Source organism: Mastigoproctus giganteus, chromosome 4, assembly GCF_048544385.1.
Source record: "Mastigoproctus giganteus isolate SK-2022 chromosome 4, ASM4854438v1, whole genome shotgun sequence".
Taxonomy (NCBI): domain Eukaryota; kingdom Metazoa; phylum Arthropoda; class Arachnida; order Uropygi; family Thelyphonidae; genus Mastigoproctus; species Mastigoproctus giganteus.
In genome coordinates this window covers 204,649,677-204,676,464 of record NC_143578.1, presented here as the reverse complement: position 1 = coordinate 204,676,464, position 26,788 = coordinate 204,649,677, and the positions used below count along the sequence as shown (strand labels likewise).

The 26,788-nt window shown below is 37.2% G+C and overlaps 1 protein-coding gene across 1 annotated transcript in view; it reads right to left on the bottom strand.

The window, feature by feature from the left end:
* The window catches only part of Pbp95 (proximal sequence element A Pbp95), a 542,864-nt gene that overhangs the window by 268,398 nt on the left and 247,678 nt on the right, over positions 1–26,788 (bottom strand). Inside the window, exon 10 of the mRNA XM_090372002.1 lies at positions 8,181–8,248. Coding sequence (XP_090228128.1) covers positions 8,181–8,248 — 68 coding nt within the window. The remainder of the gene's footprint in view (positions 1–8,180; positions 8,249–26,788) is intronic.

Sequence of the window (26,788 nt, the reverse complement as noted above, 5' to 3'; positions counted from 1 at the left end):
GCATACTAACCACCAGACCACAGTAGGCAATAAAGGTGTAACAGTCACTATACATACAGTTAAATCATATGGTAATTTGCCCTTGCATCATAACACAATACTGGAAAGATATCTCTACTTCCACTTACTTCGGAAAATTCGTTATTTGGGACAATGACCAAATTCAAAAAAAATTAAATTTAAATTGAATATTACATTTTAATTGAATAAAAAAAATTGAATTTAAAACCAATAATAATATCCATATATCAATGATAATAATTCCAATATATCACAGGAATGATAGATGGCAAGGAGATAAAAACCGATTTTATTTAGTGATCACAAAAATAATGCAAAACAAGTAAGCAAGCTTATGCAATCTAATAATTTGTGAAGCCTTCCTCTAAATTTTTCATACATTCTACCTCCACAAAACTGTATAAATCTATTACAACAATCAATTACTCTCTGACTGAAGGAGGACTTTTACACATCGTTAGAATAATCCTTTTTTAACTAAAAATTATTCACCCAACTCCCAAGTGTGCGTAGCTTAAAAAAATTCCATGAAGAGAAGTGGAAAATATATATATGAAAAATTATAAAATTTTGGTCTCCTACCACTTAATCCACTCCCTCCATAATAGTAACTTGTCCCTAATGCTATATTGCTCCAATTTTTATAACGAATGCACTGTCAATATCAAAAGATTTACTGAAACCTAAGTAAATTATAGGGGAACAGGCTACTGTGTGTTATCAGACACTCAGTCTAAAACACTGATGGACCCAATATCTTTCTATTTCAGAAGATTTAGGAGAAGTCCAGTTGGCCTGCCTCCCTAAAATCCACGCATGCACACCTTCTTGATGGTAAGCCCTGTTACGTCACTTAGGTGGCAACAAATGTGTAGAGTGGTTCTCTTCAAGATGCCTGGTCAGCATGAAGAGGAAAAGACCAAACCCTCCAGCACATGACAGCACGACGAAACAAATGGCCCTCAGTCTCCAGCGGCTTTCACTCCCCCTCTTACGGCAGCGAGAGGATCAGAGTGGAACCAGAGAGTGGTAAGAATTCTGGGTACGACCAAGCTGCCATGCACGGAAACTGAACTTGGCCTGTTACAATGTACGATCACTCATCAGTGAAGACAGGATATTAGAGTCGGAAAATAAATTAGAAAATGTGAATTGGAATATCATCGGTTTGACTGAAAAGAAAAAGAAATGAATCACTTATAAGTTTATAAAGTGGAAATCTCCTGTACATCAATGGAAACGGTGAAAGGAGAGAAGGTGGAGTTGGCTTTCTGGTCCATAAAGACATAAAAACAACATTTTGGATTTAAAAGTACATCACCAAGGGTATCAAGATGTCAAGACTACTATTCAGGATTTCTAAGAGGTACAAGTTAAAGTTTATAATGATTTATGCACCAACATCGAGCCAAAATGATGAATTGGTGATAAATTTGCACATTGATGTGCAAAATTATCATCAATTCACAAAAGGGGTTCAAAAGGTGACACAAGTAACTAAGATCTATTAGTTTAACTTGGGGAAAATAATGGAATCACTGGAAGAAGCATTGCAGGATCATCTAGACAAGACTGCAGTAATAGTTAAGAGACAGCATGGGTTTGTTAAAGGGAGGTCTTGTCTGACCAATTTGATTGGATACTATGATGTGGTCACAAAGGAACCAAATGCCAAAAATAATTTTGATATCATATACTTGGATTTCAGGAAAGCTTTTGATACTGTTGCACATGTAAGACTGTTGTACAAATTGGAGAGGTATGGCATTAAGGGTAAGTTGCTACAATGGATAAAGGGATGGTTGAGTGGGAGACGACAGAAGAGAGTGGTCAATGGACACTGCTCTTCTTGGACAAATGTTATTAGTGGAGTTCCTCAGGGTTAGGTGTTGGGCCCATTGTTGTTTTCTATATTTATCAATGATATTGATGAAAGTATATCAGGTTTAATGTCCAAGTATACAGATGATACAAAGTTTGGCAGGGTTGTTAACGACAGTAAAAACAGTATGCTACTCCAACTGGATCTAGATAAGTTTGGAAAATGGGCTGAAAAATGGCAACTGAAGTTTAACATTGACAAATGCAAAGTAGTGCATATGGGTAACAGTAACCAAAGAGAAATGTACCAACTGTGTGGTACTACACTCAGGGAAGTGGAAAAGACCTGGGGATAATTGAAGTTCGCTGAGTAGTGCAGACGAGCTGCCACGGCAAGTCATGGAGTCTTGTCAATGATATAAAGGAATTTTGCTAGCAGGTACAAGGAGGTGATTATCCTGTTATACAAGGCAATGGTCAGGCCACAACTAGACCTGTGTACAGGTCTGGAGTCCTCATTTTAGGAAGGATGTAGAGTTGCTAGGATGAGAACAAAGAAGGGCAACAAAGGGGTTCTCTTACGAAGAAAGGCTTAAGTTCTGCAAATTGCAGCGCCTCGAGAGTATGCACCTGCGAGGTGATCTGATTGAGGTGTATAAGGCTTTGAATGGGTTGAGCAAGCTGAATGCTGATGGGTTCTTCCTCTTGCTCAGACTAAGAACCTGAAGAGGCACAGTTTCAAATTGAGGAAAGATAGCTGTAGAATAGATGTATGGAAATTTGCTTTTAGCCAGCAGGTAGTTGACTGGTGGAACAGGATTCTTTCTTTTGTTGTGGAAGCTAATAGCCTAAATAAATTTAAGGCTGAGCTGGACAGGCATTTGAAACAAATGGAGGAGCGAAATGGGAGGTTTTTTTTTTTTTTTTTTTTTTGTCTCATGCTGCATGTTTGCTTTCTTGCATCGTATGCTTCTACTAATACTAGTGATAGTGATAACTTGGAAAATAAATTACCTTAGCACTGTTAAGTGCATCAAAACCATAATGACACAATAAATGTATAAATAAATTTTAATTTATTCTTAAAACACGAAAAGAAGAATTTAAGTTCACACATTCGCTGCAACTGTATGCATATGGAATTAAGGAAAACAAAACCTTTGCCATTATTATTTGTGGTGGACTGTACACTTTTTTATAGTTACCTACACATATCAATGTGCAACCTTTCTATTTGTGATCACACACGCACCCACAAGAGGCTCGGAAATTCAAGTTTTTAACTAGGCCAATCCTGCAGGCCATGACTGGTCCAAATAAAAGTACCACAATGAGATTTAGCATTAGCATAGGCATATGATGCAAGAAAGCACCCATCAAGTTACTGAATTTCACACATCCAGTGATTCTAAAAGTTTGCCCAGTTCTGCCTTGAATTTATTTAAGCTATCAACTTCCATGGCAGACGGAAGTATGTTCGCAATCAACTATCCATTGGCTAAATGCAAATTTCCACACATCTATTCTACAATTGTCTTTCCTCAATTTGTGTTTATGCCCCATCAGGTTCGTAATCTGAACAAGAGGAAAAATTTCATCAGCATTGAGCCTGCTCAAACCATTCAAGGCCTTATACACCTCAATCAGATCACCTCGCAGTTGCCTAGTCTCCAGATGCTGCAATTTGTAGAACTTAAGCCTTTCTTGTTAAGAGCACCCCTTTGTTCCCCTCACTGATCTTTTTTACCTTCTCTGTACTCGCAGAAGCAACTCTACATCCTTCCTAAAATGAGGCCTCTAGACCTGAACGCAATATTCAAGGTGTGGCCTGGCCATTGTCTTATACAAAGGGAAAATCACCTCGTTATCCCTACTAGCAAAATCCCTGTATATCATTGACAAGACCCCCATGACCTGCTTTGATAGCCTGTCTGCACTGTTCAGAAAAATTCATATCTCACTGCACAATTACCCTCAGGTCTTTTTCATTTTCCACTATCTGACTTTAGTATCACACAGTTGGTAAATTTCTCTAGGGTTATTGCTATCCATATGCAGTACTTTGCATTTGTTAATGTTAAACTTCAGCTGCCACTTCTCAGTCCATCTGCCCAACTTTTCTAGATTTTGTTGCAGTAGCATACTGTCATTAACAACCCTGCCATCCTTTTTATAATCTGCAAACTAGTACATTAAGCCCAATATACTTTCATCAATAACATTGATAAATATACAAAACAACAATGGGCCAAGCACCGAACCCTGGGGTACTCCACTAATAACATTAGTCCACAAAAAAGCAGTGTCCGTTGATTACCACTCTCTGCCTTCTCCTGCTCAACCATCCTTTTATCCATTGTAGCTACTTGCCCTTAATGGCATACTGCTCCAATTTTTACAGTAGTCTTCCATGTGCAACAGTGTCAAAAGCTTTCCTCAAATCAAAATATATAATATATCAAAAGTATTTTTTACCTCCCGTTCTTTTGTGACCACATCATAGTATTCAATCAAATTGGTCAGACAAGACATCCCCTTAACAAACCCATGCTGTGTCTAAATTATTACTGCAGTCTTGTCTAAATGATCCTGCAATAGTAGTACTAGTGGCATGTGATGCAAGAAAGCAAATGTATGAGCTTATGCAGCATCAGCCAAAAAAAAAAAAAAAATCACACCATTCCCTCCAAATGCCTGTCCAGTTCCTCCTTAAATTTATTCAACCTATCAACTTCCACAACAAGAGATGGAAGTTTGTTCCAGAAATTAACCACCCACTGGCTAAAGGCAAATTTCCGCACATCTATTCTACATCTGTCCTTTCTTAATTTGAATTTATGCCCCTTTAGGTTCGTAATCTGAACAAGTGGAAAGATCCCATCAGAATTCAGCGTGCTCAACCCATTCAAGGCCTTATACACCTCAATCAGATCACCGTGCAGGTGCCTAGTCTCCAGCCACTGCAATTTGCAGAACTTAAGCCTCTCTTGATAAGAGGATCCCTTCATTCCCCTCACCAATCTTGTTGCCAGTCTCTGTACACGCTCAAGTAAATCTACATCCTTCCTAAAATGAGGCCTCCAGACCTGTACGCAGTACTCAAGGCGTGGCCTGACCATTGCCTTATACAGAGGGATAATCATCTCCTTTCCCTGCTAGCAAAATTCCTATATATCATTGACAAAACCCCATGACCTGCCCTGGCAGCCTGTCTGCATTGCTCAGAAAACTTCATATCTGACTGCACAATTACTCCCAGGTCTTTTTCATTTTCTACCACCTTAAGTGTAGTACCACACAGTTGGTACGTTTCTCTGGGGTTACTTCTACCCATATGCAGTACTGTGCATTTGTCAAGGTTGAACTTCAGTTGCCACTTCTCAGCCCATCTGCCCAAATTATCTAGATCCTGTTGCAGTAGCACACTGCCATTACTGTCATTAACAACCCTACCAACCTTTGTATCATCTGCAAACTTCGACACTAAGCCTGATATACCTTCATCAATATCATTGATAAATATACAAAACACAGTGGACCCAACACCGAATCCTGTGGGACTCCACTAATAACATTAGTCCAAGAAGAGCAGCACCCATTGATTACCACCCTCTGTCTTCTCGCACTTAACCATCCTTTTATCCATTGTAGCAACTTACCCTTAATACCATTCTGCTCCAATTTGTATAGTCTTCCATGCGCAATAGTGTCAAAAGCTTTCCTGAAATCCAAATATATGATATCAAAATAATTTTTTGCATCCAGTTCCTTTGTAACCACATCATAATATCCTATCAAATTTGTCAGACAAGACTTTCCCTTAACAAACCCATGCTGTGTCTGAATTATTGCTGCAGTCTTGTCTAGATGATCCTGCAATGCATCTTTAACCAGAGACTCCATTATTTTACCTGGAACAGAAGTTAAACTAACTGGTCTGTAATTACTCGTGACACCCTTCGATCCCCCTTTGTGAATTGGAGATACATTTGCACATCTCCTGTCCTTGGGAACCTCCCCTGAGTCCAAGGATGCTCTCATAATTATGGCTAAGGGTTTGCTTAGTTGCTTTGCCGCCTCCTTTAATATAACTGGATAGATCCCATCCACCCCAGGTGCTTTTCTTACGTTTAACTTCAACAGTTTCTCTTCCGCTTTGCTCTCAGTTATTACAAAATCATTAAGTATCCTGCTACAATTTGATAACCTTCTGCCATTTTCAAACCTTAATAATTCCTCATGTGTGAATGTAGATGCAAAATACTCATTCAGTTTGTTTGCTATCTGAGCAGGATCATCAACAGTCGAACCATCGATGTCAAGTGGACCAATCAGATTCATCCCCTTCCTTTTAGAGTTTATATAAGTAAAGAAATCCTTGCTGTTTTTCTTAGCATCTTTTGCCAAGGATTTCTCGTAATCTGCCTTCGCCTGCCGAACCTCCTTTGTGACCTGATTACAGATTAACTTATATCTGCCATAGGCTTCTGAGACGCTTGATAATTTATATGCATCCCATGTATTTTTCTTCTCTGTTACGAGTCTCAACCAATGATTCTTTAACTAGTGACTCCATTATTATCCTCGGAACAGAAGTTAAACTAACAGGTCTGTAATTACTTATGTCACCCCATTGATCCCCCTTTGTGAATTGGAGATGCATTCATATCTCCAGTCCGAAGGGACCTCCTATGAGTTCAAGGATGCTCTCATAATTATGGCCAATGGTTTGTGTACTTCCTTTGCCACCTCCTTCACTACTACTGGATAGATTCCATCTGTCCCAGGTGCTGTTCTTATGTTTAACTCCAACAATTTCTCCTTCACTTTGCCCTCAGTTATTACAAAAATCATTTAGCTGCCTGTTACATTTTAATAAGCTTCTGTTCTCCACATCACTACAGATTTCCTCATGTGTGTGAATGCAGATGCAAAATTTTGGATCTTTGTCCTAAATAAACAAACAAGAATGGTATTCACTGAATTAGCACCAAATATACACAAAGAATGTGCATAAGAAGCTAAATGTAATGCACTATGATGTAGTAGGAGGAGCATGTTTGTTATTTGGTTTTTAGAAGCATTAGCAACTAAGGCCATATTGCTCTGGGATATGCGGTGGTCATTCCCTGACCTTTCAGCATCCTCCGTATTTGGTGGTGACGGGCTCGAACCCCTGTCTAATCAAGAAGCATGTACGATGCACTGCTGCTCCTTCCAACGGCTACGGAGGTGCCCAGGAGGAGCAGGGATGGCAAATGTCCTTGAGTGCAAATGTACAGTGGTATAAAATTATCATTTGTGTCATATGCATTTAAGGTAAGGGCCATGCAAAAATTAACCACTGTCCCCTAGGGCTGTGAACCTCACTACACTACTGTTTATACAAGGTAAAGTAAAACAGCTTACAAACTTTGGTTTGTATTTATTTTCTATATACTCAGCATTTCAGCACCATTCTATCTCCAAAGTATGCTCCTTATGCTACCACACAGTTATGCTACTGGGCATACCAGTCAGGAAACTAGGTGGCAGGGCCTGCCACAGTAAAATATCAACTACTGGGTACTGGCCTCCATGAGGCAACACTGGGCTCCAGCAGGGGCTTAGCTGCTAAATGGCCGAAAGAACAATAATACACAACACTACAGTTACAAAATCCATACACTTTTAAATCTCTGGTCCCTGCAGTGAACTGTTACACCCACAATGAAAGCAACACAGAGATGGGGGAAACCCCCTGGTGCTGCTAGACACAAATACACTTTACACTTTTGGGCATACCACTGCTAAAATAGTCTACATGCCTCTGTAAGTAACCACCTTGAGTGTCATTGCAATTACTCTCGAAAATACTAACGATCGTAGAAACTTTGGTGATTATTTGCCTAGAGGCACACAGATTACTTCCCAAAAGGAGCAAGTGTCCTCGTTAGAAGCTGTTACCGGTCTCTCAACACAAGAATCATTTCCCAACAATTTTCATCCTGTCTAGAAGCAAGTAAATGCACTGCATTCTTGGGATGGATTCATCTTAATGCTTGATCACATTCCAGGTTTCCAAAACACTAAACAAGTAACGAGTAAGTATTACATAAGAATGTAATGTTTACTAAACCCACTGAAATGCAATTCTCAACCTTAATTGAACATTGTTGAATGGGAATGCATTCATATATGACACAATGTAATGCTTGTGTATGGAAATGACTGTAGATCTCTATGGGAATGAATAATATTCCTGTGCAAGGTAAAACACAGCAGACACTACATATAATTCATAAACTTTTTGCCTACCTTGCAAAAGAATGGATGAAGAATTAAAACTTAACTCTTACCCTTTGAGCAACATATCATTTAATTCAGTCTGAAACTTTTCGAGGCACTGAAGTGCTGTCCTGCCACTCTATTACATAAAAAATTAATAATAATAATTATTATTAATCAGGCAATTTTCATGATGACAATTACATAATTTAAAAAAAAAATGAAATTCATTTTCTAAACCAGCTTTTTTAACTGATACTAAATTAAACAAAAAAATTGAAACATCTCTAATGAAATTAAATTACATTAATTTGATCAATAACAACTCCTAAATCAATAACATAAATTCTTAAACTATATACACTAAAGTTTCCATTACAAACAGAAATTACCAAAGCGCTAAAAACAAAATACTTGTCATGCTGCAAACAAACAAGATTCACTATATTTAAAATGCACTACCAATAAGATTCGTTATAATCGAACATGCTAAAAAAGTTACTCTGGGATTACAGCTATCTTGCATTTGTCAATGTTAAACAACTGCCATTTCTCAGCCCATCACCCCAATTTTCGTATATCTTGTTGTAGTGGCTTACCCCTTGATTACTGTCGTTAACTACCCTGCCAACCTTTGTATCATCCGGAAACTTTAACATCAAGCCTGATATACTCTCACCAATATCGCTGATAAATACTGAAAACAACAATGGACCCAGCACTGAACCATGGGGAACTCTACTAATAACTTTAGTCTACAAAGAGCAGTGCCCATTAATAACCACTCTATGTATTCCACTTAACCATCCCTTTATCTTGCCTTTAATGCCACATTGTTCCAGTTTATACAGCAGTCTTTTGTGCACAACAGTATCAAATGGCTTCCCGAAATCCACATATATAATGACAAACTTATTTTTTGTGTCCAGTTCCTTGGTCACTGCATCATAGTAACCTATCAGATTGGTTAGACAAGACTACCCTTTGAGAAATCCATGCTGTGACTGGAGTATAATTGTATTCCTGTTCAGATAGTCCTGCATTACTTCTTTAACCATTTTTATTATTTACTTAATAACTCTATTATTTTCTCTGGAACAGATGTTACACTAATAGGGCTGTAATTATTCACGTCACTTTTTGATTTCCCCTCTATGAATTTAGTACAAATCCATATGGAACTCCACTGAATCCAGTGATGCTCATAATTAAGGATAAAGGTTCACTTACATTCTTTGCTGCCCTTAATATGACTAGATAGATCTCAATAACCACAGGTGCCTTTTTTTTTATGTTCTACTTAATTTCTCTACCACTTTCCTTACTGTTATCACAAAGTCATTTAACTCCTCTTTAGAGTTTGATAAACTTCTGGCATGCCCCTTCCCTAAAGAATTCCCCGTGTGTGAACATAGATGCAAAATACCTATTCAATTTGTATGCAACCTGAGCAGGGTCATCAACGGTTAACCCATAAACATTAAGTTGCCTGATGTGACTGAACCCCTTCTTTCTGCTGCTAATATAAGCATAGAAGTCTTTGCTTTTTTCTTTGCCAGAGACTTTTCATAATCTGCCTTAGCTTGTCTAACCTCCTTTGTGACTTTATTACAGACTAATTTATATCTACCATAGGCTTCTATGTTGCCTGATAATTTACATTATTTTTTTTTTATTCCTTGGCTGGTGTTTGTCTTTAATTATTGCAGAATAATTTATATGCATCCCATTCAATTTTCTTCTCTGCTAATTGTCTCAATAGTTCATCTGACATGAATTTAGGTATAAGCCAAGAACAGTATTTTTTTCGTAGCCTAGTAGCTTCTTTGATTATTTCCCTGAATACTTCCCATTTAAAATTTGCTGTTGGTAACATCATCATTTGGTCCCACTGCACATAATTTAAAATCTCGCTGAGATCTCTGTAGTCACCCTTTTGCCTTGGTAAAGGGAAAGGCAAAAGCCTTTCCCTTTACCCTTGACAGCAGTTATGTCTTTAATTAAATTCCACATTAGTACTCTGTGATTGCTGCATACAGTGGATCCTTTACTTGCAGATGAGTTATCATGGAACAAATAAATACATGGGCTGTGTTAGGGTAATTAAGAGAAAGAACAGGTGCATATATACTTGCATGTACACCAATGCTAGAATTATAGTAAATAAATTTGATGAATTTGAAGTGCTGATAAAGGCATCAAAAGGCAGATATTGTGCAGTTGGATATGAAGTTCCCTGAGCAGTGCAGACAGACTGCCAGAGCAGGTCATGGAGTTTTGTCAATGATATATAGGAATTTTGCTAGCAGACACAAAGAGGTGATTATCCCTTTGTATAAGGCAATGGTCAGGCCACATCTTGGGTACTGCTTACAGGTCTGGAGGACTCATTTTAGGAAGGATGTGGAGCTGCTAGAACGAGTACAGAGAAGGGCAACAAGATTGGTGAGAGAAACAAAGGGGTTCTCTTACCAGGAGAGGCTGAAATTCTGTAAGTTGCAGCATCTGGAGATTAGGCACCTGTGTGGTGAGCTGACTGAGGTGCACAATGTCTTGAATGGTTTGAGCAGGCTCAATACTGATGGGATACTTCCACTTGCTGAGATTAAGAACCTGAGGGAGCATAGATTCAAACTGAGGAAAGACAGTTGTAGAACAGATGTGCTGAAGTTTGCCTTTAGTCAGCGGGTGATTGATTGCTGGAACAAACCTCCATCTGATGATGTGGAAGTTGATAGCTAGTTAAATTTATTTAAGGCTGAACCAGACAAATATTTGAAGTGAACAGATTGGTGAAATGGGAAGTTTTTTTTTGTATTTTTTTGGCTGATATATAAGTTCTATAAGCTTGCTTTCTTGCATCATATGCTTCAACTAATGCTAATGCTAATAAATGAAAAATCACTGCTGATAACCAATTAAAGAGTAGTTTCCTCTTGTTGCCTCCATAACATGCTGCTGCAGAAAACAGTCATCCAAGAAATCTGCAAAAGGATTGCTAGTATGTGAGTGACCAACTTACAAATTCCAGTCAACGTTTGGAAAGTTAAAATTCCCTATTATGAGACATTCTGATTTGCTGGCTCACTATTTCCCTGTATAGCTGTTTAATATACTCATCACAGTCATTAGTCCTAAAACACGCCCCTACTCTCAATTTGTTTTCCCGTCACCCACCCCCCTCCTGTCCTGTACTCTCTGTACAATGTACTCTCCATATTCAAATTCAGCATTGCTTATGATGAATGGCATCCAGAGCCGGTGCAAGGGTTTCATGCACACTAAGGTGAGACTTAAAATTTGCACCACAGTTGTATTCTGTACCATCCATAAATCAATCTTTTTTTTTTTAAATATATTCTTAATATTTGATAAAATATTTAGATAGTTATTTCTTTTTATTTAGAAATATTACCTTGTTTAATTTAAATAATTATTTTTTTTAATCACTGAAAAAAAAAATTACATTTTGTTGGAATGCACCCCTAGGGCCTAGGTTCACCTCATGGATGAGCTAGATCTGGTGACACCATGTTTCCACTATCCCTACAATGTCTACATTTGACTACTTAATCACTACTTCAAATTCATCAAATTATTTACAATGCAATTTTCAATTTATTTAGATTATTCGTGTGGCATTGCGTGTAGTCGCTGGGTTAAAATGTGCTCTCAATTTTATTAAAATTTAGTGGTTTAAATCATAACAAACTGAAATTACATCTAATCATAAGGAAGAAGAGGTACAGAGGATTCATTAGATACATTTTATGTCTGTGGGGTAAATATTTAGGCTTTAAGATTAGATAAAAAAATTTAACGGTTAGCACATTCTAAGAATACAGAAGACTATGTAGCTGTTAATGCTATATGAAAGGAGTTTAAATTTTTGAAATACAGGATCAATTATTTTAAAAAGTAAGAGATATATTCATTGGAAGTTAAGACTGTGTGAATCAGCATGAAAATGTGACCTTAATGGTTTGGGAGAAAATTATTTTTAGATACATTCAAATAATTAATTGAAAATATTGGACATTGTTAGACATTAAAGGAGGAAGAGGGATATTGGTGCCACCTCACTGAAGATATAAAAAATAAATAGTGCAATACTAATGAATAATGCATATATATATATAAGTAGGGCAATTCAGGAGGAATAGTAAATATTTTGAGAGGTTATAGTATTGATTATTCTGAGTAAATAAGTTCATATAAACATGTGTCCAATTCTCAATGGACACATCACTGAAGATATAAAAAATAAATAGCGCAATACTAATGAATAATGCATATACAAAGGGTACTAGGAATGTTTTGCAATACAGCTTTGTTTATTTAATTTTTTCAAAGTAATTTCCTCTATATTCAATACACCTCTCCATCCTCCGAAACCAATCTTTAAACCAGTTCTGCCAAGTTTCACTAGGGAGTAAAGCACACTCGTTGTCCCAAGCCCGTAGAAGGTCCTCATCACTGGAATACTGCCTCCCTTTTAGCTTCATTTTCACATGCGGGAACAGTGCAAAGTCGCAGGGAGCAAGGTCTGAACTGTAGGGAGGGTGCTCGAGAAGTTTCAGTCCTGTCGTGGTCAAATATTCGGTGCAGGCTTTGGCGCGGTGAGCTGCAGCATTATCGTGATGGAGGTACCAGGTATCCATTCTTGACTTTGGCCGCAGGTTCTTCATAGATCCAATGACTTTAGGCAGGCATTGTTCAGTATACCACTTAGCTGTGACTGTCTTCTGCGTGTCCAAAACGACACGTTCCACAATTCCACTCGATTTGAAAAATACAGCTATCATTTTCTTCTTTACAGATCGGGATTTTCTGACAATTACGGGTGTGCCGTCATCATCAAAGACCCAAACTTTTTTTGAGCCTTGGTCGGCAGATCGTAATAGTACAGCCAAGTCTCGTCACCTGTCACGATGTTGTTCACATACCGAGATTGTCCCTTATCAAACTTTTTTAACATCTCCCGGCACCAAGTCACACGTCGTGTCATCTGCTCTTCAGTCAGTTGATGCGGCACCCAGAGAGAACAAAGTTTCTTCACGTGCAAATGATCTTGCAGAATCGAACGAATTGCTGGTGCATTTAGGCACAAAGTATCCTCTATCTGTTGGTAGGTCACTCGCCTGTTTTCGTCAAGCATTTTCCTCACAGCAGTAACGTTTTCCTCAGTAACTGACGTTCGTGGCCTTCCCGGCCTCTCAGAATCCTCCAGAGTGAAATTTCCCCTTTGGAATTCTCTATACCACCTGAATATCGTTGTACGATGTGGACAATCATCATCTAGTGCAAGAGTCATTTCTTCTAAGCACTGGTTTATGGTTAAACCACGCACGAAATTATACCGCAAAACTGTCCTTACCTCATTTCGTGACCACGATGCCATCGCAAGCACTTTATACTCTCACTACTAATGAATAACTGAGCCCATCGACTTGGCGCGGCAGCTACTATGCACGTATGAACATGTCTCAACATGCAGCAACAAGCAGCTTCCTGTGATTCATTGTTGTGTCATATTGCAAAACTTTCCTAGTACCCTTTGTATATATATATATATATATATATATAAGTAGGGCAATTCAGGAGGAATAGTAAATATTTTGAGAGGTTATAGTATTGATTATTCTGAGTGAATAAGTTCATATAAACATGTGTCCAATTCTCAATGGATACAGAGATACAGCTGTTTGAAACTGGCACGCACAAAGCCATTATGAGTTGTTAAAGAACAACAAATGACTTATTAGTATTTATTGACTTTTTGAATGATACAAAACACAACTAATTGACAAATTTTTTCAGTTCACAATAAATGTTCGAAATTCCCACCACCAGTGGGAATTTCGAACATTTAATGCACTTTGCAACTCTTGTGGTAATATGATGTGTTGTTCTTCTGAGGTCGTCTTAGCATTCCTTTATGAGGGCAGCAGTATCCAAAGTGTAAGAGAGCAATTCATCTCTTGTATTCACCTTTACTTTGTATACTTCACTTTTCATTCAACCCCACAAACAAAAATCTAACAGAGTGAGATCTGGAGACTTTGGGGGCCAATGAAAGGGACCACTGCGGCTGATTCATCATTCAGGGAAAGTTCAATTTAGATATTGTATCACCAGACAGGTATAATGTGCAGAAGCTCCATCATGCTGAAAGTACATACCAATCCTTGGCCAAGGAAACATCCTCCAATAGTAGCGGAAGTTTGTTTTGCTGAAATTCTAGGTAAATGGGCCCTGTAAGACAATTTTGTAACACAACAGGCCCAATGAACTGATTGTCGATGATACTGCACCACACATTTACAGAGAGGTGATGCTGAAAATTTGTTTCTACAGTGGCATGTGGATTTTTGTCTGACCACATATGAGAGTTACAGGTGTTGTTGATACTGTCATGGGTGAAAGTAGCTTCATTGCTGAACAGTATTAATAGAATTAATCGGTGATTAGCATTTACCCACTGACAAAATTCCAATCGCTGGGCGTCATCTCCTGGTTGAAGGTGTTGCACCCGCTGTATGTGAAATGGATACAAGCTGCCTCACGTAATGGTCACCATACTCTTGTCTGAGGAACACCAATACGTGTAGAAATTCTTTGTGCGCTAATAGTAGGACTACTTCTACCGAATGAAGAATGTGTTCTATTTCATCCACATTTTGTTCATTTGCATGTTCAGAAGACATATGAGTGCTGGGAACTGTAACAGTCTCGTATAGTTTGGCGTAAACACTGGTAAATGATCTCAAATCCGGTATTCTGCAGTTAGGAAACCGTCGACAGTATTCTCTACAAGCAGCAGTAGCACTTCCACTAAAAAACTGTAGACAAACACCATATGAGCATATTCAGCATGTGTGAAGATGTATAGCATTCTTAACAACACTTCTAACACCAAATAGTGTCAGGTTATAGTTGCTTCTTGGCCACATCTGATTCAGGGAGCGGTGTGTGCCAGTTTCAAACAGCTGTATCTCTGTATCCATTGAGAATTAGACACATGTTTATATGAACTTTTTTTACTCAGAATAATCGATACTATAACCTCCTAAAATATTTATTATTCCTCCTGAATCACCCTGTATATATGCAAGGTGAAATTAATAGGTCTGTTAAAAAAAAAAAAAAAAAAAATGTTAAGATGGAAGCGTAAATTACACAAAATATCATAACTAATAGGAAAAGAATAGCAGAAAAAGTCATAGGCATGGAAAAGAGAAAGAATGTGAAAATCCTATTTGTTATAATTAACTAAGCAAAATTATAGGCCGAATTGAAAAGCCAATTAGAGAGAAGGTAAAAATATAAAGTAAATGTATATAAAAAGAGTGAGAAACTTAGTAAAAAATGTTCACACTTTTGCCAATCACAGTTATCACAGTTTTGTGCCAGGAGATATGTAAAAGCAATATGTGGCCAAAAGACTAGAAGAGATCAGTGGTTATTTCAATCCTGAAGAAGACAAACACCCAAAATTGTTCGAACTACTGTAAAATAGCCTTGATATCACACACAAGCAAAATTCTATTAAAAATCATTCAAGCACGATTGTATACAATCATGGAAACAGAAATACCTGGTGTTAAAGCTGATTTCTGCAAAGGAAGAGGCACTTGTGATCACATCACAAACATCCGTTAATCATGAAAAAAGCCCACAAATTTCAGAAAGATGTAAACATGTGTGCTTCATCGACCATAATAAAGCATTTGACTGTGCTGAACATGAAAAATTGCGGAATTTTTTGATAGAATTGGGGGGTACCGACACATTTGGTTGAGCTAATAAGATCATTGTACACCCAACCAAGAAACAACTCTCAGAACAATGAAGATACAGACTGGTTTGAAACCGAAAAGTTGTACAAGAGGGCTGTATCTTATCCCCATTTTTATTTAATTTGTTTACGGAATCAGTTACTAGGAAATTGCATTTGGATGAGTCTGAAATTGGAGTGAAAATTGGTGGAAGAAACATCAATAATTATTATTATTTTTATTATTATTAGCCATATGGTGCAAGGAAGCCTGAGGCTTATGCTGCACCAGCCAAAAAAAAAAAAAAAATTTCCCTTTTACCCTGAGAGAGAGAGAGAGAGAGAGAGAGAGAGAGAGAGAGAGAGAGAGAGAGAGAGAGAGAGAGAGGGTTTAAGATATGCAGATGATACAACTGTGCTTGCAGAAAATGAGGAAAATCTAACACAATTGATTTTAATGGTTAAAGATGAAAGCAAAAAAGTAGGACTGCAACTTAACATCAAGAAAACAAAAATTATGAAAACAGCCGGGAATGGAGAAATTAAAATTAACAATGACGAGGTCGAATCTGTTCAGAAATTCATCTTTCTTGGATCTAAGATCAACCAAGGCAGAGAATCTGGCCCTGAAATTTAAAGAAGAATTTCACTTGGACAAACAGCAATGATGAGCATGGAAAAGATCTGGAAAGACAAAGATGCCAGCCTTACAACGAAGATCAGAATGGTTAATGCTATAGTGTTTCCCATAACAACTTAGGAGTGTGAAAGCTGGAGAATGAAAAAAGCAAACAGCAGAAAAATTGACATTCTCGAGCTCTGGTGCTTGAGAAAGTTGCTTCACATACCCTGGACAGCGGTAGTTACGAACAGAGAGGTTTTATATCACATCAAGCTAGAAATGTCATTGGAAGGCAAGATCACAAAGCTACGATTGACCTATTTCAGTCATGTAATGCAATCCAATTCATTGGAAAAATCGATACTGCTAGGAAAGGTCAGTGAAACAAGAAGAAGAGGTCAGCAAAGAACATGCTGGCTCAACATCATCAAGAGCGACACTGGCATGTGCATGAAGGACTTGAAAGAAGCTGTTGAAGACTTGACAGCACAGTGGCAACTTGCCCATAAAGTCTCTGAAAGTTGGCTGCGACTGAATGGATGAAAACAACATTTACAATGCTCCTAGCATTAGTGTACATGCAAGTATACATTCACATGTTCTTACCCAACACAGCCCATGTATTCACTTGTCCCATGATGATCCACACAAAATTAACAGGCTTGAAATTCCTAACACATTGCTTTCCGAGCTACTGCATTTTTCAGGCGCCTCCATAGCCAGGTGGGCAGGAGCAGCAGTGCATAATCAAGACCAGAACCCTGGTCTTGATTAGACCTCGACTGTAATTTGCTGGACAGGAGCAGCAGTGCGTAGCACATGCTTCTTGATTAGACCGGGGTTCGAGCCGTGACCACCAAATACGGAGGATGCGGAAAGGTCAGGGAATGACCACCGGCATATCCCCGGAGCAATATGGCCTTAGTTGCTAATGCTCCTAAAAACCAAACAACAATAACTGCATTTTCCAATAGAAGCAGTGCAAGAATCACCTCTACTTCTGCCTATGGCTCAAGTTAATCTATTAGTCTGTGTATCACCCCCTCTCAAGCTAACAGTTCTTCCTTAAATTTACTCAAACAATAGAATTCCACAATACCAGATGAAAATTTGTTCCAGCAATCAATTACTCTCTGGCTGAAAGCAAATTTTCACATCTATCCTGCAACCATTCTTTCTCAATTTAAATTTATGTGCATTGTCTATTACAGTCTTTTTATAAATTTATTAGTCTTTTTTATGCATTGTCTGAGAAAGAATAAGGAGGTGCCATCTGCATTTAATTTACTCAATTCATTTAAAGCCTTAAACAATTCGATCAAGTCTTCTTGCAGGCATCTAGTTGCAATTTATACAGCTGAAGTCCTTCTTGATAAGAGTATAGCCACTCCCCGATTAATGTAAGAGTTAAATTCCCAGAACACTATGTAAGTTGAATTTTACTTAAGTCGGAATTTCCCTAAATAAGCATTTAGGGAAATTCCAGACTCACAACTATGCATGCTGAATTTGATAGAAGCAAAAAAGAAATGTTCAATGAACATGTAAATAGAATTATTAATTCAATTTTTTTTTTATCTCATGCGCAGGAAAAATTACAAAAAGAGAGAGGAGACAGGCATAACGTCAGCAAGGTTTACCTTGAAAGCATTGTTGCCATAATTAACTCTCCAGCTGATAAACACGCCACTGTGTATGTTGAGGACTGTGGAGATTTAGAAGAGGTTTTTCCAAACATCACAAAATTTCTCTGCAGCTTCAGAAAATCAGCGGTGGCAACTTCCCCACATACTTTAATGTTTTGGAAAACAGCGTGATGCTTGAACCTATAAAATCACCCGTTGATTGCCACAAACTTGGCTTGGGGGTTTGCCGTACTTATCCTTAATATCTTCATAAATACTTCTTGCTTTTGCTTGAATGGCCATTAGACTCAGGAGCACTTGCTTCTGAATCTGATTTTCCATCCATATTATTAATAGCGTTTAAATCTTCGATATAGCACCTGAATGCTGTTTTGTGATCACTGCTGATCTTAAAACGCGTTGATCCTTTAACATGTTCTTTTATACATGTACTGTCCCTTAAAATAGTATTCACTGTTGACGTAGCGAGACCTAATTCCGTGCAATATATGACAAACTTTGTCCTCTTTCGTCCTTCTTAATTAATTATCTTCATTTCTAAATCAATTTTGTTTCATATCCTAGCAGCCAGCCTGCAATGCTCAGAAAACTTCTTGTAAGACTGTACAATTATTCCTGAAGCCCTTTTCATTCCCACTACATTGAGTTTAGTACAACCAAAACTGAAGGTAGTGGAAAACGATAAAGCCTGGTAAGTTATTCTGAAATTAGTGTTACAAATGAAGAACCTTGCATTTGTCAATTGCCATTTTTCAGCCAATCTACTTAATATATTCAGGTCTTCTTGGAGAGCACACTAATTCCTGTCATTAACCACACTGCTGACTTTTGTATCATCAGCAAATTAAACATTAAGCTTGATATGCCTTCATCAATATCATTAATAAATACTGAAAACAGAGATGGACCCAGTTCTGACCATTCGCTGTCTCCTGTCACTCAACAATCCCCGTATCGATACCAGTAACCTTCCCCTACTGTCACACTGGTCCAATTTGTACAGCAGTATTTCAGGTGGAATAGTGTCCAAATCTTTACTGAAATATAACTAAAATGTAAAAATGATGTAAAAATTATTTTTTTTCATCCAGTCCCTTAGTGACTATGTCATAGTACCTAATCAGAAAAGTCAGACAAGATCTTTCCTTAATAAATCTGCACAGTGATTAACCTATAGATGCATTACTTCTTTCACCAGTGGCTCCATTATTTTCCCTGAAACAAAAGTCAAGCTTACAGGTCTGCAATTACTCAATTTGCACTTTGATTTCCCCATTTGTGAATAGGAGAGACTTTTGCATATCTCCAGTCTGTAGGAACACCTCCTAAATTCAAGGAAGCTCTCATAATTTTGGCTAAAGGTTTGTTTACCCTTTAGCTGCTTCTTTTAATACAAATGATTCCATCACCCTCAGAGTCTTATTTCTTTTTAACTTCAGCAATTTCTTCCACTTTCCTCTCAGTTTTCACAAAATGAGTTAGCTCCGCATCTATCACAAAATGAGTTAGAATTTGATATGCATATAGTAAAGTACCCCATTCCTAAAAACCTCTTCATACTTGAATGTAATGCAAAATATTTATTCAATTTCTCAGCAACATAAACAAGACCATCAATAGTTATGCCCTTCATGTCTAGTGGACCAATTTGTTTCTTTTCTTTGCTTCTAAGGTTGTCACAAGTAAAGAATTCATTGCTACTTTTCTTCACATTCTTAGCTAAAGATTTCTGATAATCTGCCATAGCTTGCCTAATTCTCTTAGTGATTTTATTGCAGAGTACTTATTGCAGTTTATAAGTTTGCTAATAATTTATCATCGTCCCATGGATTTTTTCTTTTCTGCCACCAGTGTCTCATCAGTTCAGATGATAATCCATTTTAGGTCTAAACCTTGAAAATAACTTTTAGGTGGTATAAAAAACTGAGCGGCTTATATAATTTCTTCCCCAAACATTTCCTATTCAGACCATTGTAGCCATCTTCATGAAAGCAAAATCCCTTCTCTCCTTGTGATAGTAGTCATACCTTTAAGTCATATCAATATACTATAATCACTGTCACTTAGTCATATCAATATACTATAATCACTATCACTTAGTCATATCAATATACTATAATCACTGTCACTCGGTCTTTTATTTTGGAGAATCTTATTGCATGAAGAGTCATTGCTGATAATCAGATTAAAAGTATTGGTTTTTCTTGTTGTCTCCTGAACATGTTTCTGGTGTAAAAAGCAGTCCAAAAAGTGGGGGGGAGAAGGAATAAAGGTTATAAAAGATCACATCAATTTTTAAGCCAATTTTCATTTTGTAAACATTGGAATATTAACCCAATTTGGTTTGGGTTTCAATGGATTATTTCAATCGTAAGATTTTAAAACAGGTTTAAAAATCTGATGTGGAAGTTAGCTGGTTTATCCCTTCTGAACATTCAAAATTTGCACTCTACAAGCAAGAAAATCAACCACATAACAGGGCATTTTTCTTTTTTTATCAGTTCAAAAATAAACAGAAACCATAATTTAATAATAAAAATCAAATGAAAGCTAAAATTGGCTATTATTGTCATAAGAAACCTCATAGTATAATAACCTTCCACTTGCTACATAGGCACAGTATAACCAGTGTAGCTTATGCACCACTAAACACACACACACACACACACACACACACACACACACACACACACACACACACACACACACACACACACACACACACACACACACACACACACACTTGCTACACCATTCATTATGGCAACATGTATTAAATTAAATAAATGGAAGATATGTAAAACATGAAAACTGTTTATGACACTCCCAAAATCAGAAATTACACTTTAAGTAGAAATTAGAAAAGAACTGACTGAAAGCTAAAATTAGCTATTATTGTCATAAGAAACCGTCTAACAACCTCCCACCTACTACATCCATTCACTATTGTGACATGTATTAAATAAAATAAAGGGAAGATAGGTATAACAACAAGAAAACTGTTTATGACACTCCTAAAAGCAGAAATAAAATGAAAGAAAGAAATGACGATAACAAATGATGATGACAATGACAGGAAGAAACTTATGAAGAACTGAATTATTTGGGGGAACACTTCCATTTTTACATAATGAGGATAATAACGTACACCAAAAATAACATAACTTCAGTTAAGCATACAGAACTGCCACATACATAAATAGAAAGTTCAAATAATGAATGACCAACCAGGATGAAACACAGCAAATTATTAAAATAGGCTATCATTATAGGTATTGATAGCATTATATATTTCACGTACAAGAAGCCGACCGGGCTAGCCACGTGGGTAAAGTGCCTGACTGGCAACCCAAAGGTCGTGGGTTCGAATCCCGCCTCGGGCTTGGATCAAAGTACTGCAAAAACCTTGGGAGGTGCACTATGGCCACAGAAGCCGATGCACCAATAACTACAAAAAAAAAAAAAAAAAAACGTACAAGAACAAAGTGAATAATAAGATACTAAATTCAAACTGTTTATATAGTAATGTACAAGTACTGTCAACAAATGGCACACTACGGCCAAAGATGCCGATGTGCCTAATAAATCTCCAAACAAACAAACTGTCGATAAAATGGAGGAATGAATACTGTTAGATCTACACATGGTGATATAATAAGTGTAACTTCAAACTGGTGTCTTAGTGACTGTGATCAGTGCTAGATACTTATTGGCTAAGAGTGGTGGGGGAGGAAAAAAGAAGAGTCCTATATGCCTTTATGTGCCTTGTTATGGGAGGTTTAAAACTTACCACTCAATTACTGAAAATCATGAATTACTAACTTCACCCGTAAGATAAATTTTCTAGATCAATATGTCAGGGTGAGTACAAAGGGCCTGGTCATTAATTAGTGATCTGGATAGGAAAACAAATATGGTGTAACAGGAGCTGACATCCACAAGTGTCCCAAAATGGATGATGAAAACTGATATTTCGATTGTGAAAGGTAGGGGTAAGAATTTAAATTTCAAAGGAGAAGATTACTGACTAAGGAGTCTAGATTATTCCAACATAAACTGGGACTCCATAATCTAATTAAGATCTGAGTTACCAAAAGTAATCTGGGTTCTGGATATAGTTGATGCTCTTTTGCAAAATGAATGGCTGAATTTTTTGATGCTGATATATAGTTACTATTATGTAAAGTCCATTACACTATTTTGTTTACTGATGTTTGCGGTTGTCATTTGGATAAAGGTAGCTGCCAACATTAGCCAGAATGTTCTGTACTGAGCACCAACCCTATAGTATACCTTCTCTTTGGAGAACAGCACTTGAAAAGTTCCATTTTTATGGTAGCTCTTTTTGATCATTGGTATTTGACCTTATTGGAGTCATATGGCACATAGATCTATGTTAGACTCAGCTTTCACCATAAAGGCTAATGTGGTTCAATTTTTGCAGGAGCTATATTGATTACAAGTGATGATTGTGTGGGATTCCAACTACCATACCAGTCTACTGCAGATTATCTTTTTTTGGGAAATATCATTCTGAAGCAGCTGGTAAGGGATATCAGTCTACTGTTGTGTAGATATGTATGATCTTTTCCAGGTTTAGGGAAAGCTAGCATTGTTGGATGACATCATGAGTTCAGATATTAATTTTCAGAGAAAACCAGATCCAGAAAAAGCAATAAAGAGTTTAAGACCTTATTTTCTAGGTGTCTACGTGAGATAGTAAATTCCAACGGGATCTGGTGCCCCATTTGTTGATTTTATTAGAGCTTCTTGTAGCTCCAAGTATAAAGGACTGATTATATGGAAGAAAACCAGATTCAGAAAAAGCAATAAAGAGTTTAGGACCTTATTGTCTAGGTGTCTACGTGAGATAGTAAAGGACTGATTATATGGAAGGGGGTGCTTCTTGCAGCTCCAAGTATAAAGGACTGATTATATGGAAGGGGGTAGTTTTGTGCTGAAATTTAATTTGCATTGCCCAGCCTTTATTTTACCCTGCTGAAAAAAAAAAAAAAAAAAAAAAAAAACTATTCATATGCAGATATATTGGAGATTGTACAAAAGTTTCTGCCAGAGCAGTGGCTATTTCTAGCGGAGATGATAAATCTTGCTCATTCCATCTCAAAATTGGGGAGCATCCTAGTAGGGATCTACTATTCAGGTTTTTTTTTTTTTTTTTTGTTCCAGATTATTCTGCTGCCCATATTCTTTGTTATAGTAGAGGCAAACTGAATCCAAGAATCCCTTTTTAGTCTTCTTCCTGAAGTAGCCGAGTGGTCAGGAGCACGAGTGCAGTAGCATGTGCTCTTTGAGTGCACCGGGGTTCAAGCTTGTGAGTCCTAAATATGATTAACATTTGTATTGATTGATTTATTGTAAACTGCACTGACCTGGTGGTTGTGCAGGAGTATAAACAGGAAAATCATGCTTTTTACTATAAGTTTTTTTTTTTGAAATTTATAAGATTCCCAGTTGTTATATGCTTACAAAATAGGTTCCATGCCCTGCTTTTCTCTTTTTTGGCAATGTATCGCAACATTGTTCGACCACTGATTAGCATGTCTACAAGGAATAATATGAACTTTGGGTATGGCAGTGGCTGCAGCAATAAGAATATGCACCATGGTGTGCTCTATAGCATCATTGATGGATTGGTATATAATGATTTGATCATCAAAGGAAATATTCAAAGAGAATGAATTCCAATTCACTTAAAATGGAAAATTACATTTTAATTCACTTAAAATGGAATTGAAAATGGAATTTTCCATTTTAAGTGAATTTCTACCTTGAATTTCACAAATAATGAGACAGTGATCACTATTTAGTGGGTTATCCAAAGTTGACTACCAGACATGGAAACAATGTTGAAAGCAAATTGTCAAGTTCATAGCTCTAGTTGTTCCAGTTGAAAAGTAAATACAGTGAAACTTCTCCTAACGGACACCTCTCATTAACGGACATCTCTCTACAACAGACATTTTCAAATTCCCCAACTCACCTCTATTGGTTTTAACGTGTTTGCAGTTTCTGTCTAGCGGACATTCTCTGTAATGGACACGGACAGGCAATCTGCACTGTTTCGTTTAGATTAGCACTTAATTTGATCTCCCCATAGACGGACAGTGGGGGAGCTCATGGCCCTTTTTCTAGGAACGTTTCTTCTACGTATTGCCTCAATCGTGTGTTTATTTTCTATTTGCGATTCTCTGAATTTTATCAAGGTTTACGTCGCGGTTCTAAACCCTTTTTCAAGAATTTTAAGCCACATGTAAAACTTCTGATGAATTTGGTGTGTGCAGGGGGGGGGGGGGAATATGGTCGGCCTTTCGTCTTTTCAGTTTCAGTTTTCTTCAGTGTCGTGTGAAGTGCACAATGTCTTCTCGTAAACATTTAACTTTAAAAGATAAAGTCGAACTCATTAATGCGTATGATCGGCAAAAAAGTTAAGTGTTCGCAATCTCGCTGCAAAATTCAAAATCGGGAAGACGCAGGTAAGCGACATCCTAAAGGGAAAAAAATGAACTGCTCAAACAATTTTGGCAACACGGAAATGATCAGGTTCAAAAATCATTCCTGAAAACTGTTGGACTTCAAATTTGTCGTGCACGTGCTATAAAAATTCCCATTAATGGGCCTATTATTAGGGAAAAAGCTTTGGAGGTTGCGAAATCTATGGGAGTAAATGAGTTCAAAGCTTCTGTGGGATGGCTAGACAAGTTCAAAACTCGGCATAAAATTTCTTGGAAACCGTAAGTGGTGAAGGTGGATCTGTTGATACTGGGGTTGCAACAAGAGTGGACCGTCAAATTGGAAGATTTATGTCGTGATTTTGAAGCTAAGGATATTTACAACTGTGACGAAACAGGGTTGTTTTTTAAAGTTCTTCCTGAAAAAAAAAAAAAAAAAAAAAAACACTCCAAACAAATGTTGAAAACAACGAGTCTAAAAAACGAAAAGTGCCAAGGCGGAAAAATTTCTAAGGAACGCTTGACTGTACTATTGTGTACAAATATGCTGGGAGACTTTGAACAACCTCTTGTTATAGGAAAACCACAAAATCCTCGTTGTTTCAAGGGCATAAAGTTGAATCTTTTGGATGTTGACTGGAAGTCTAATAAAAAAGTGTGGATGACATGAGATATCATGAGCGAATGGATAAGTCAATTTAACTAAAACATGATTCGTCAAAACAGAAAAATTATTCTTTTCATGGATAATGCTGGATCTTACGCGCACATTGAATTGTCCAACATTCAAATCATTTTTCTGCCACCAAACACATCTGCAGAGTGTCAGCCCTTGGATGAAGGGATAATAAAAAATTTTAAACTTCACTACAGAAAACGTGTTTTAAGACATCTCATTGCAAACATGAACGATGTAACATGTGCGAGTGACCTTGCAAAGAAAATCAGCATCCTAGATGCGATTCAATGGATTTCCTCTTCAGTAAACGCAATTAGAAAACAAACTGTCGTGAACTGTTTTGTAAAGTCTGGCTTCTCAAATGCAAAAATTGAAGTTGTGAACAGCAATGTGGAGCACCAAGAAGAACAAGAACTTCAACATCTATTGATAATGTACGATACGTCCGCTACAATTGACCCTGGCTACAAAGATATAGACTCAAACCTCACTACAGAAGATGGTGCTCTAGATATCAACGACATTATCATCGATATTTTTCAAGAAGTTCCTCATGAGGATGAAGAAATGGAAGGAGGTCATTCTGTCTAAGAACATATTAACGACGAACCACCGATGAAAATAGAAGAAGCGCTCATACAAATCAATCGTTTAAAAATGTTTTTCGCCGCTGAAGAAGATACTGAAGGACTTTCGATGGTTTCTTCACTCCAAACAAATGTTGAAAACAAAATTATCAGCCGGAAGAAGGTGCAGAAGAAAATAAGTGATTACTGTATGTATTTTTCTTAAGATAAAGTCATAATATGCATAGCACAATTGCATGTATATTATTTACAAAAATATTGTGCAAAATCTGTATATAATTTAATTTAATTTTACATTAAATGTTTAACGATTTTTCTTTCTTTCTTTCTTTAATTTTTTTTCTCCCTCAGACTTCTTGTTAGCAGACACTTCTCTCTAACGGACACATTTTCGTTCCCCATGGCTGTCTGTTAAAGGGAAGTTTCACTGTATAAGTATCAGGACCAGTATTTCAAGCAAGGCATTCGATAAATTTTCCTCACCTATCCACATGTAGGAAGTCCAGATCAGATGGTGTTCATTAAAGTTCCCTATAAACAATGAGGAGGAACCTGTATAAGTTCTTCTATGTCAATATAAGTATATTCTTTGTTTGGTAACAGGTAAATTGAAACTATTAACAGAAATCCCAAGGATACACAAATTGCTATGGCTTCTAACAAGGTCAGCAAGGGAATGTATTTGGGGTAACTCTGGAATTCACAGTAATGGTTACACCACCATGTGCAGCATTCACATAATTCCTATTTTGTTGGTAGCGTGTAGTTCTTAATTGTTGTTAATTTCTTGTAGACATATACTTGCTAGGATATACTGCTTTATTAGATTACAGATATCATCAAAATTGCCATATGGGTCTCCAGAATTCCACTGTATAATCTTCTTCTTTATCTTCGC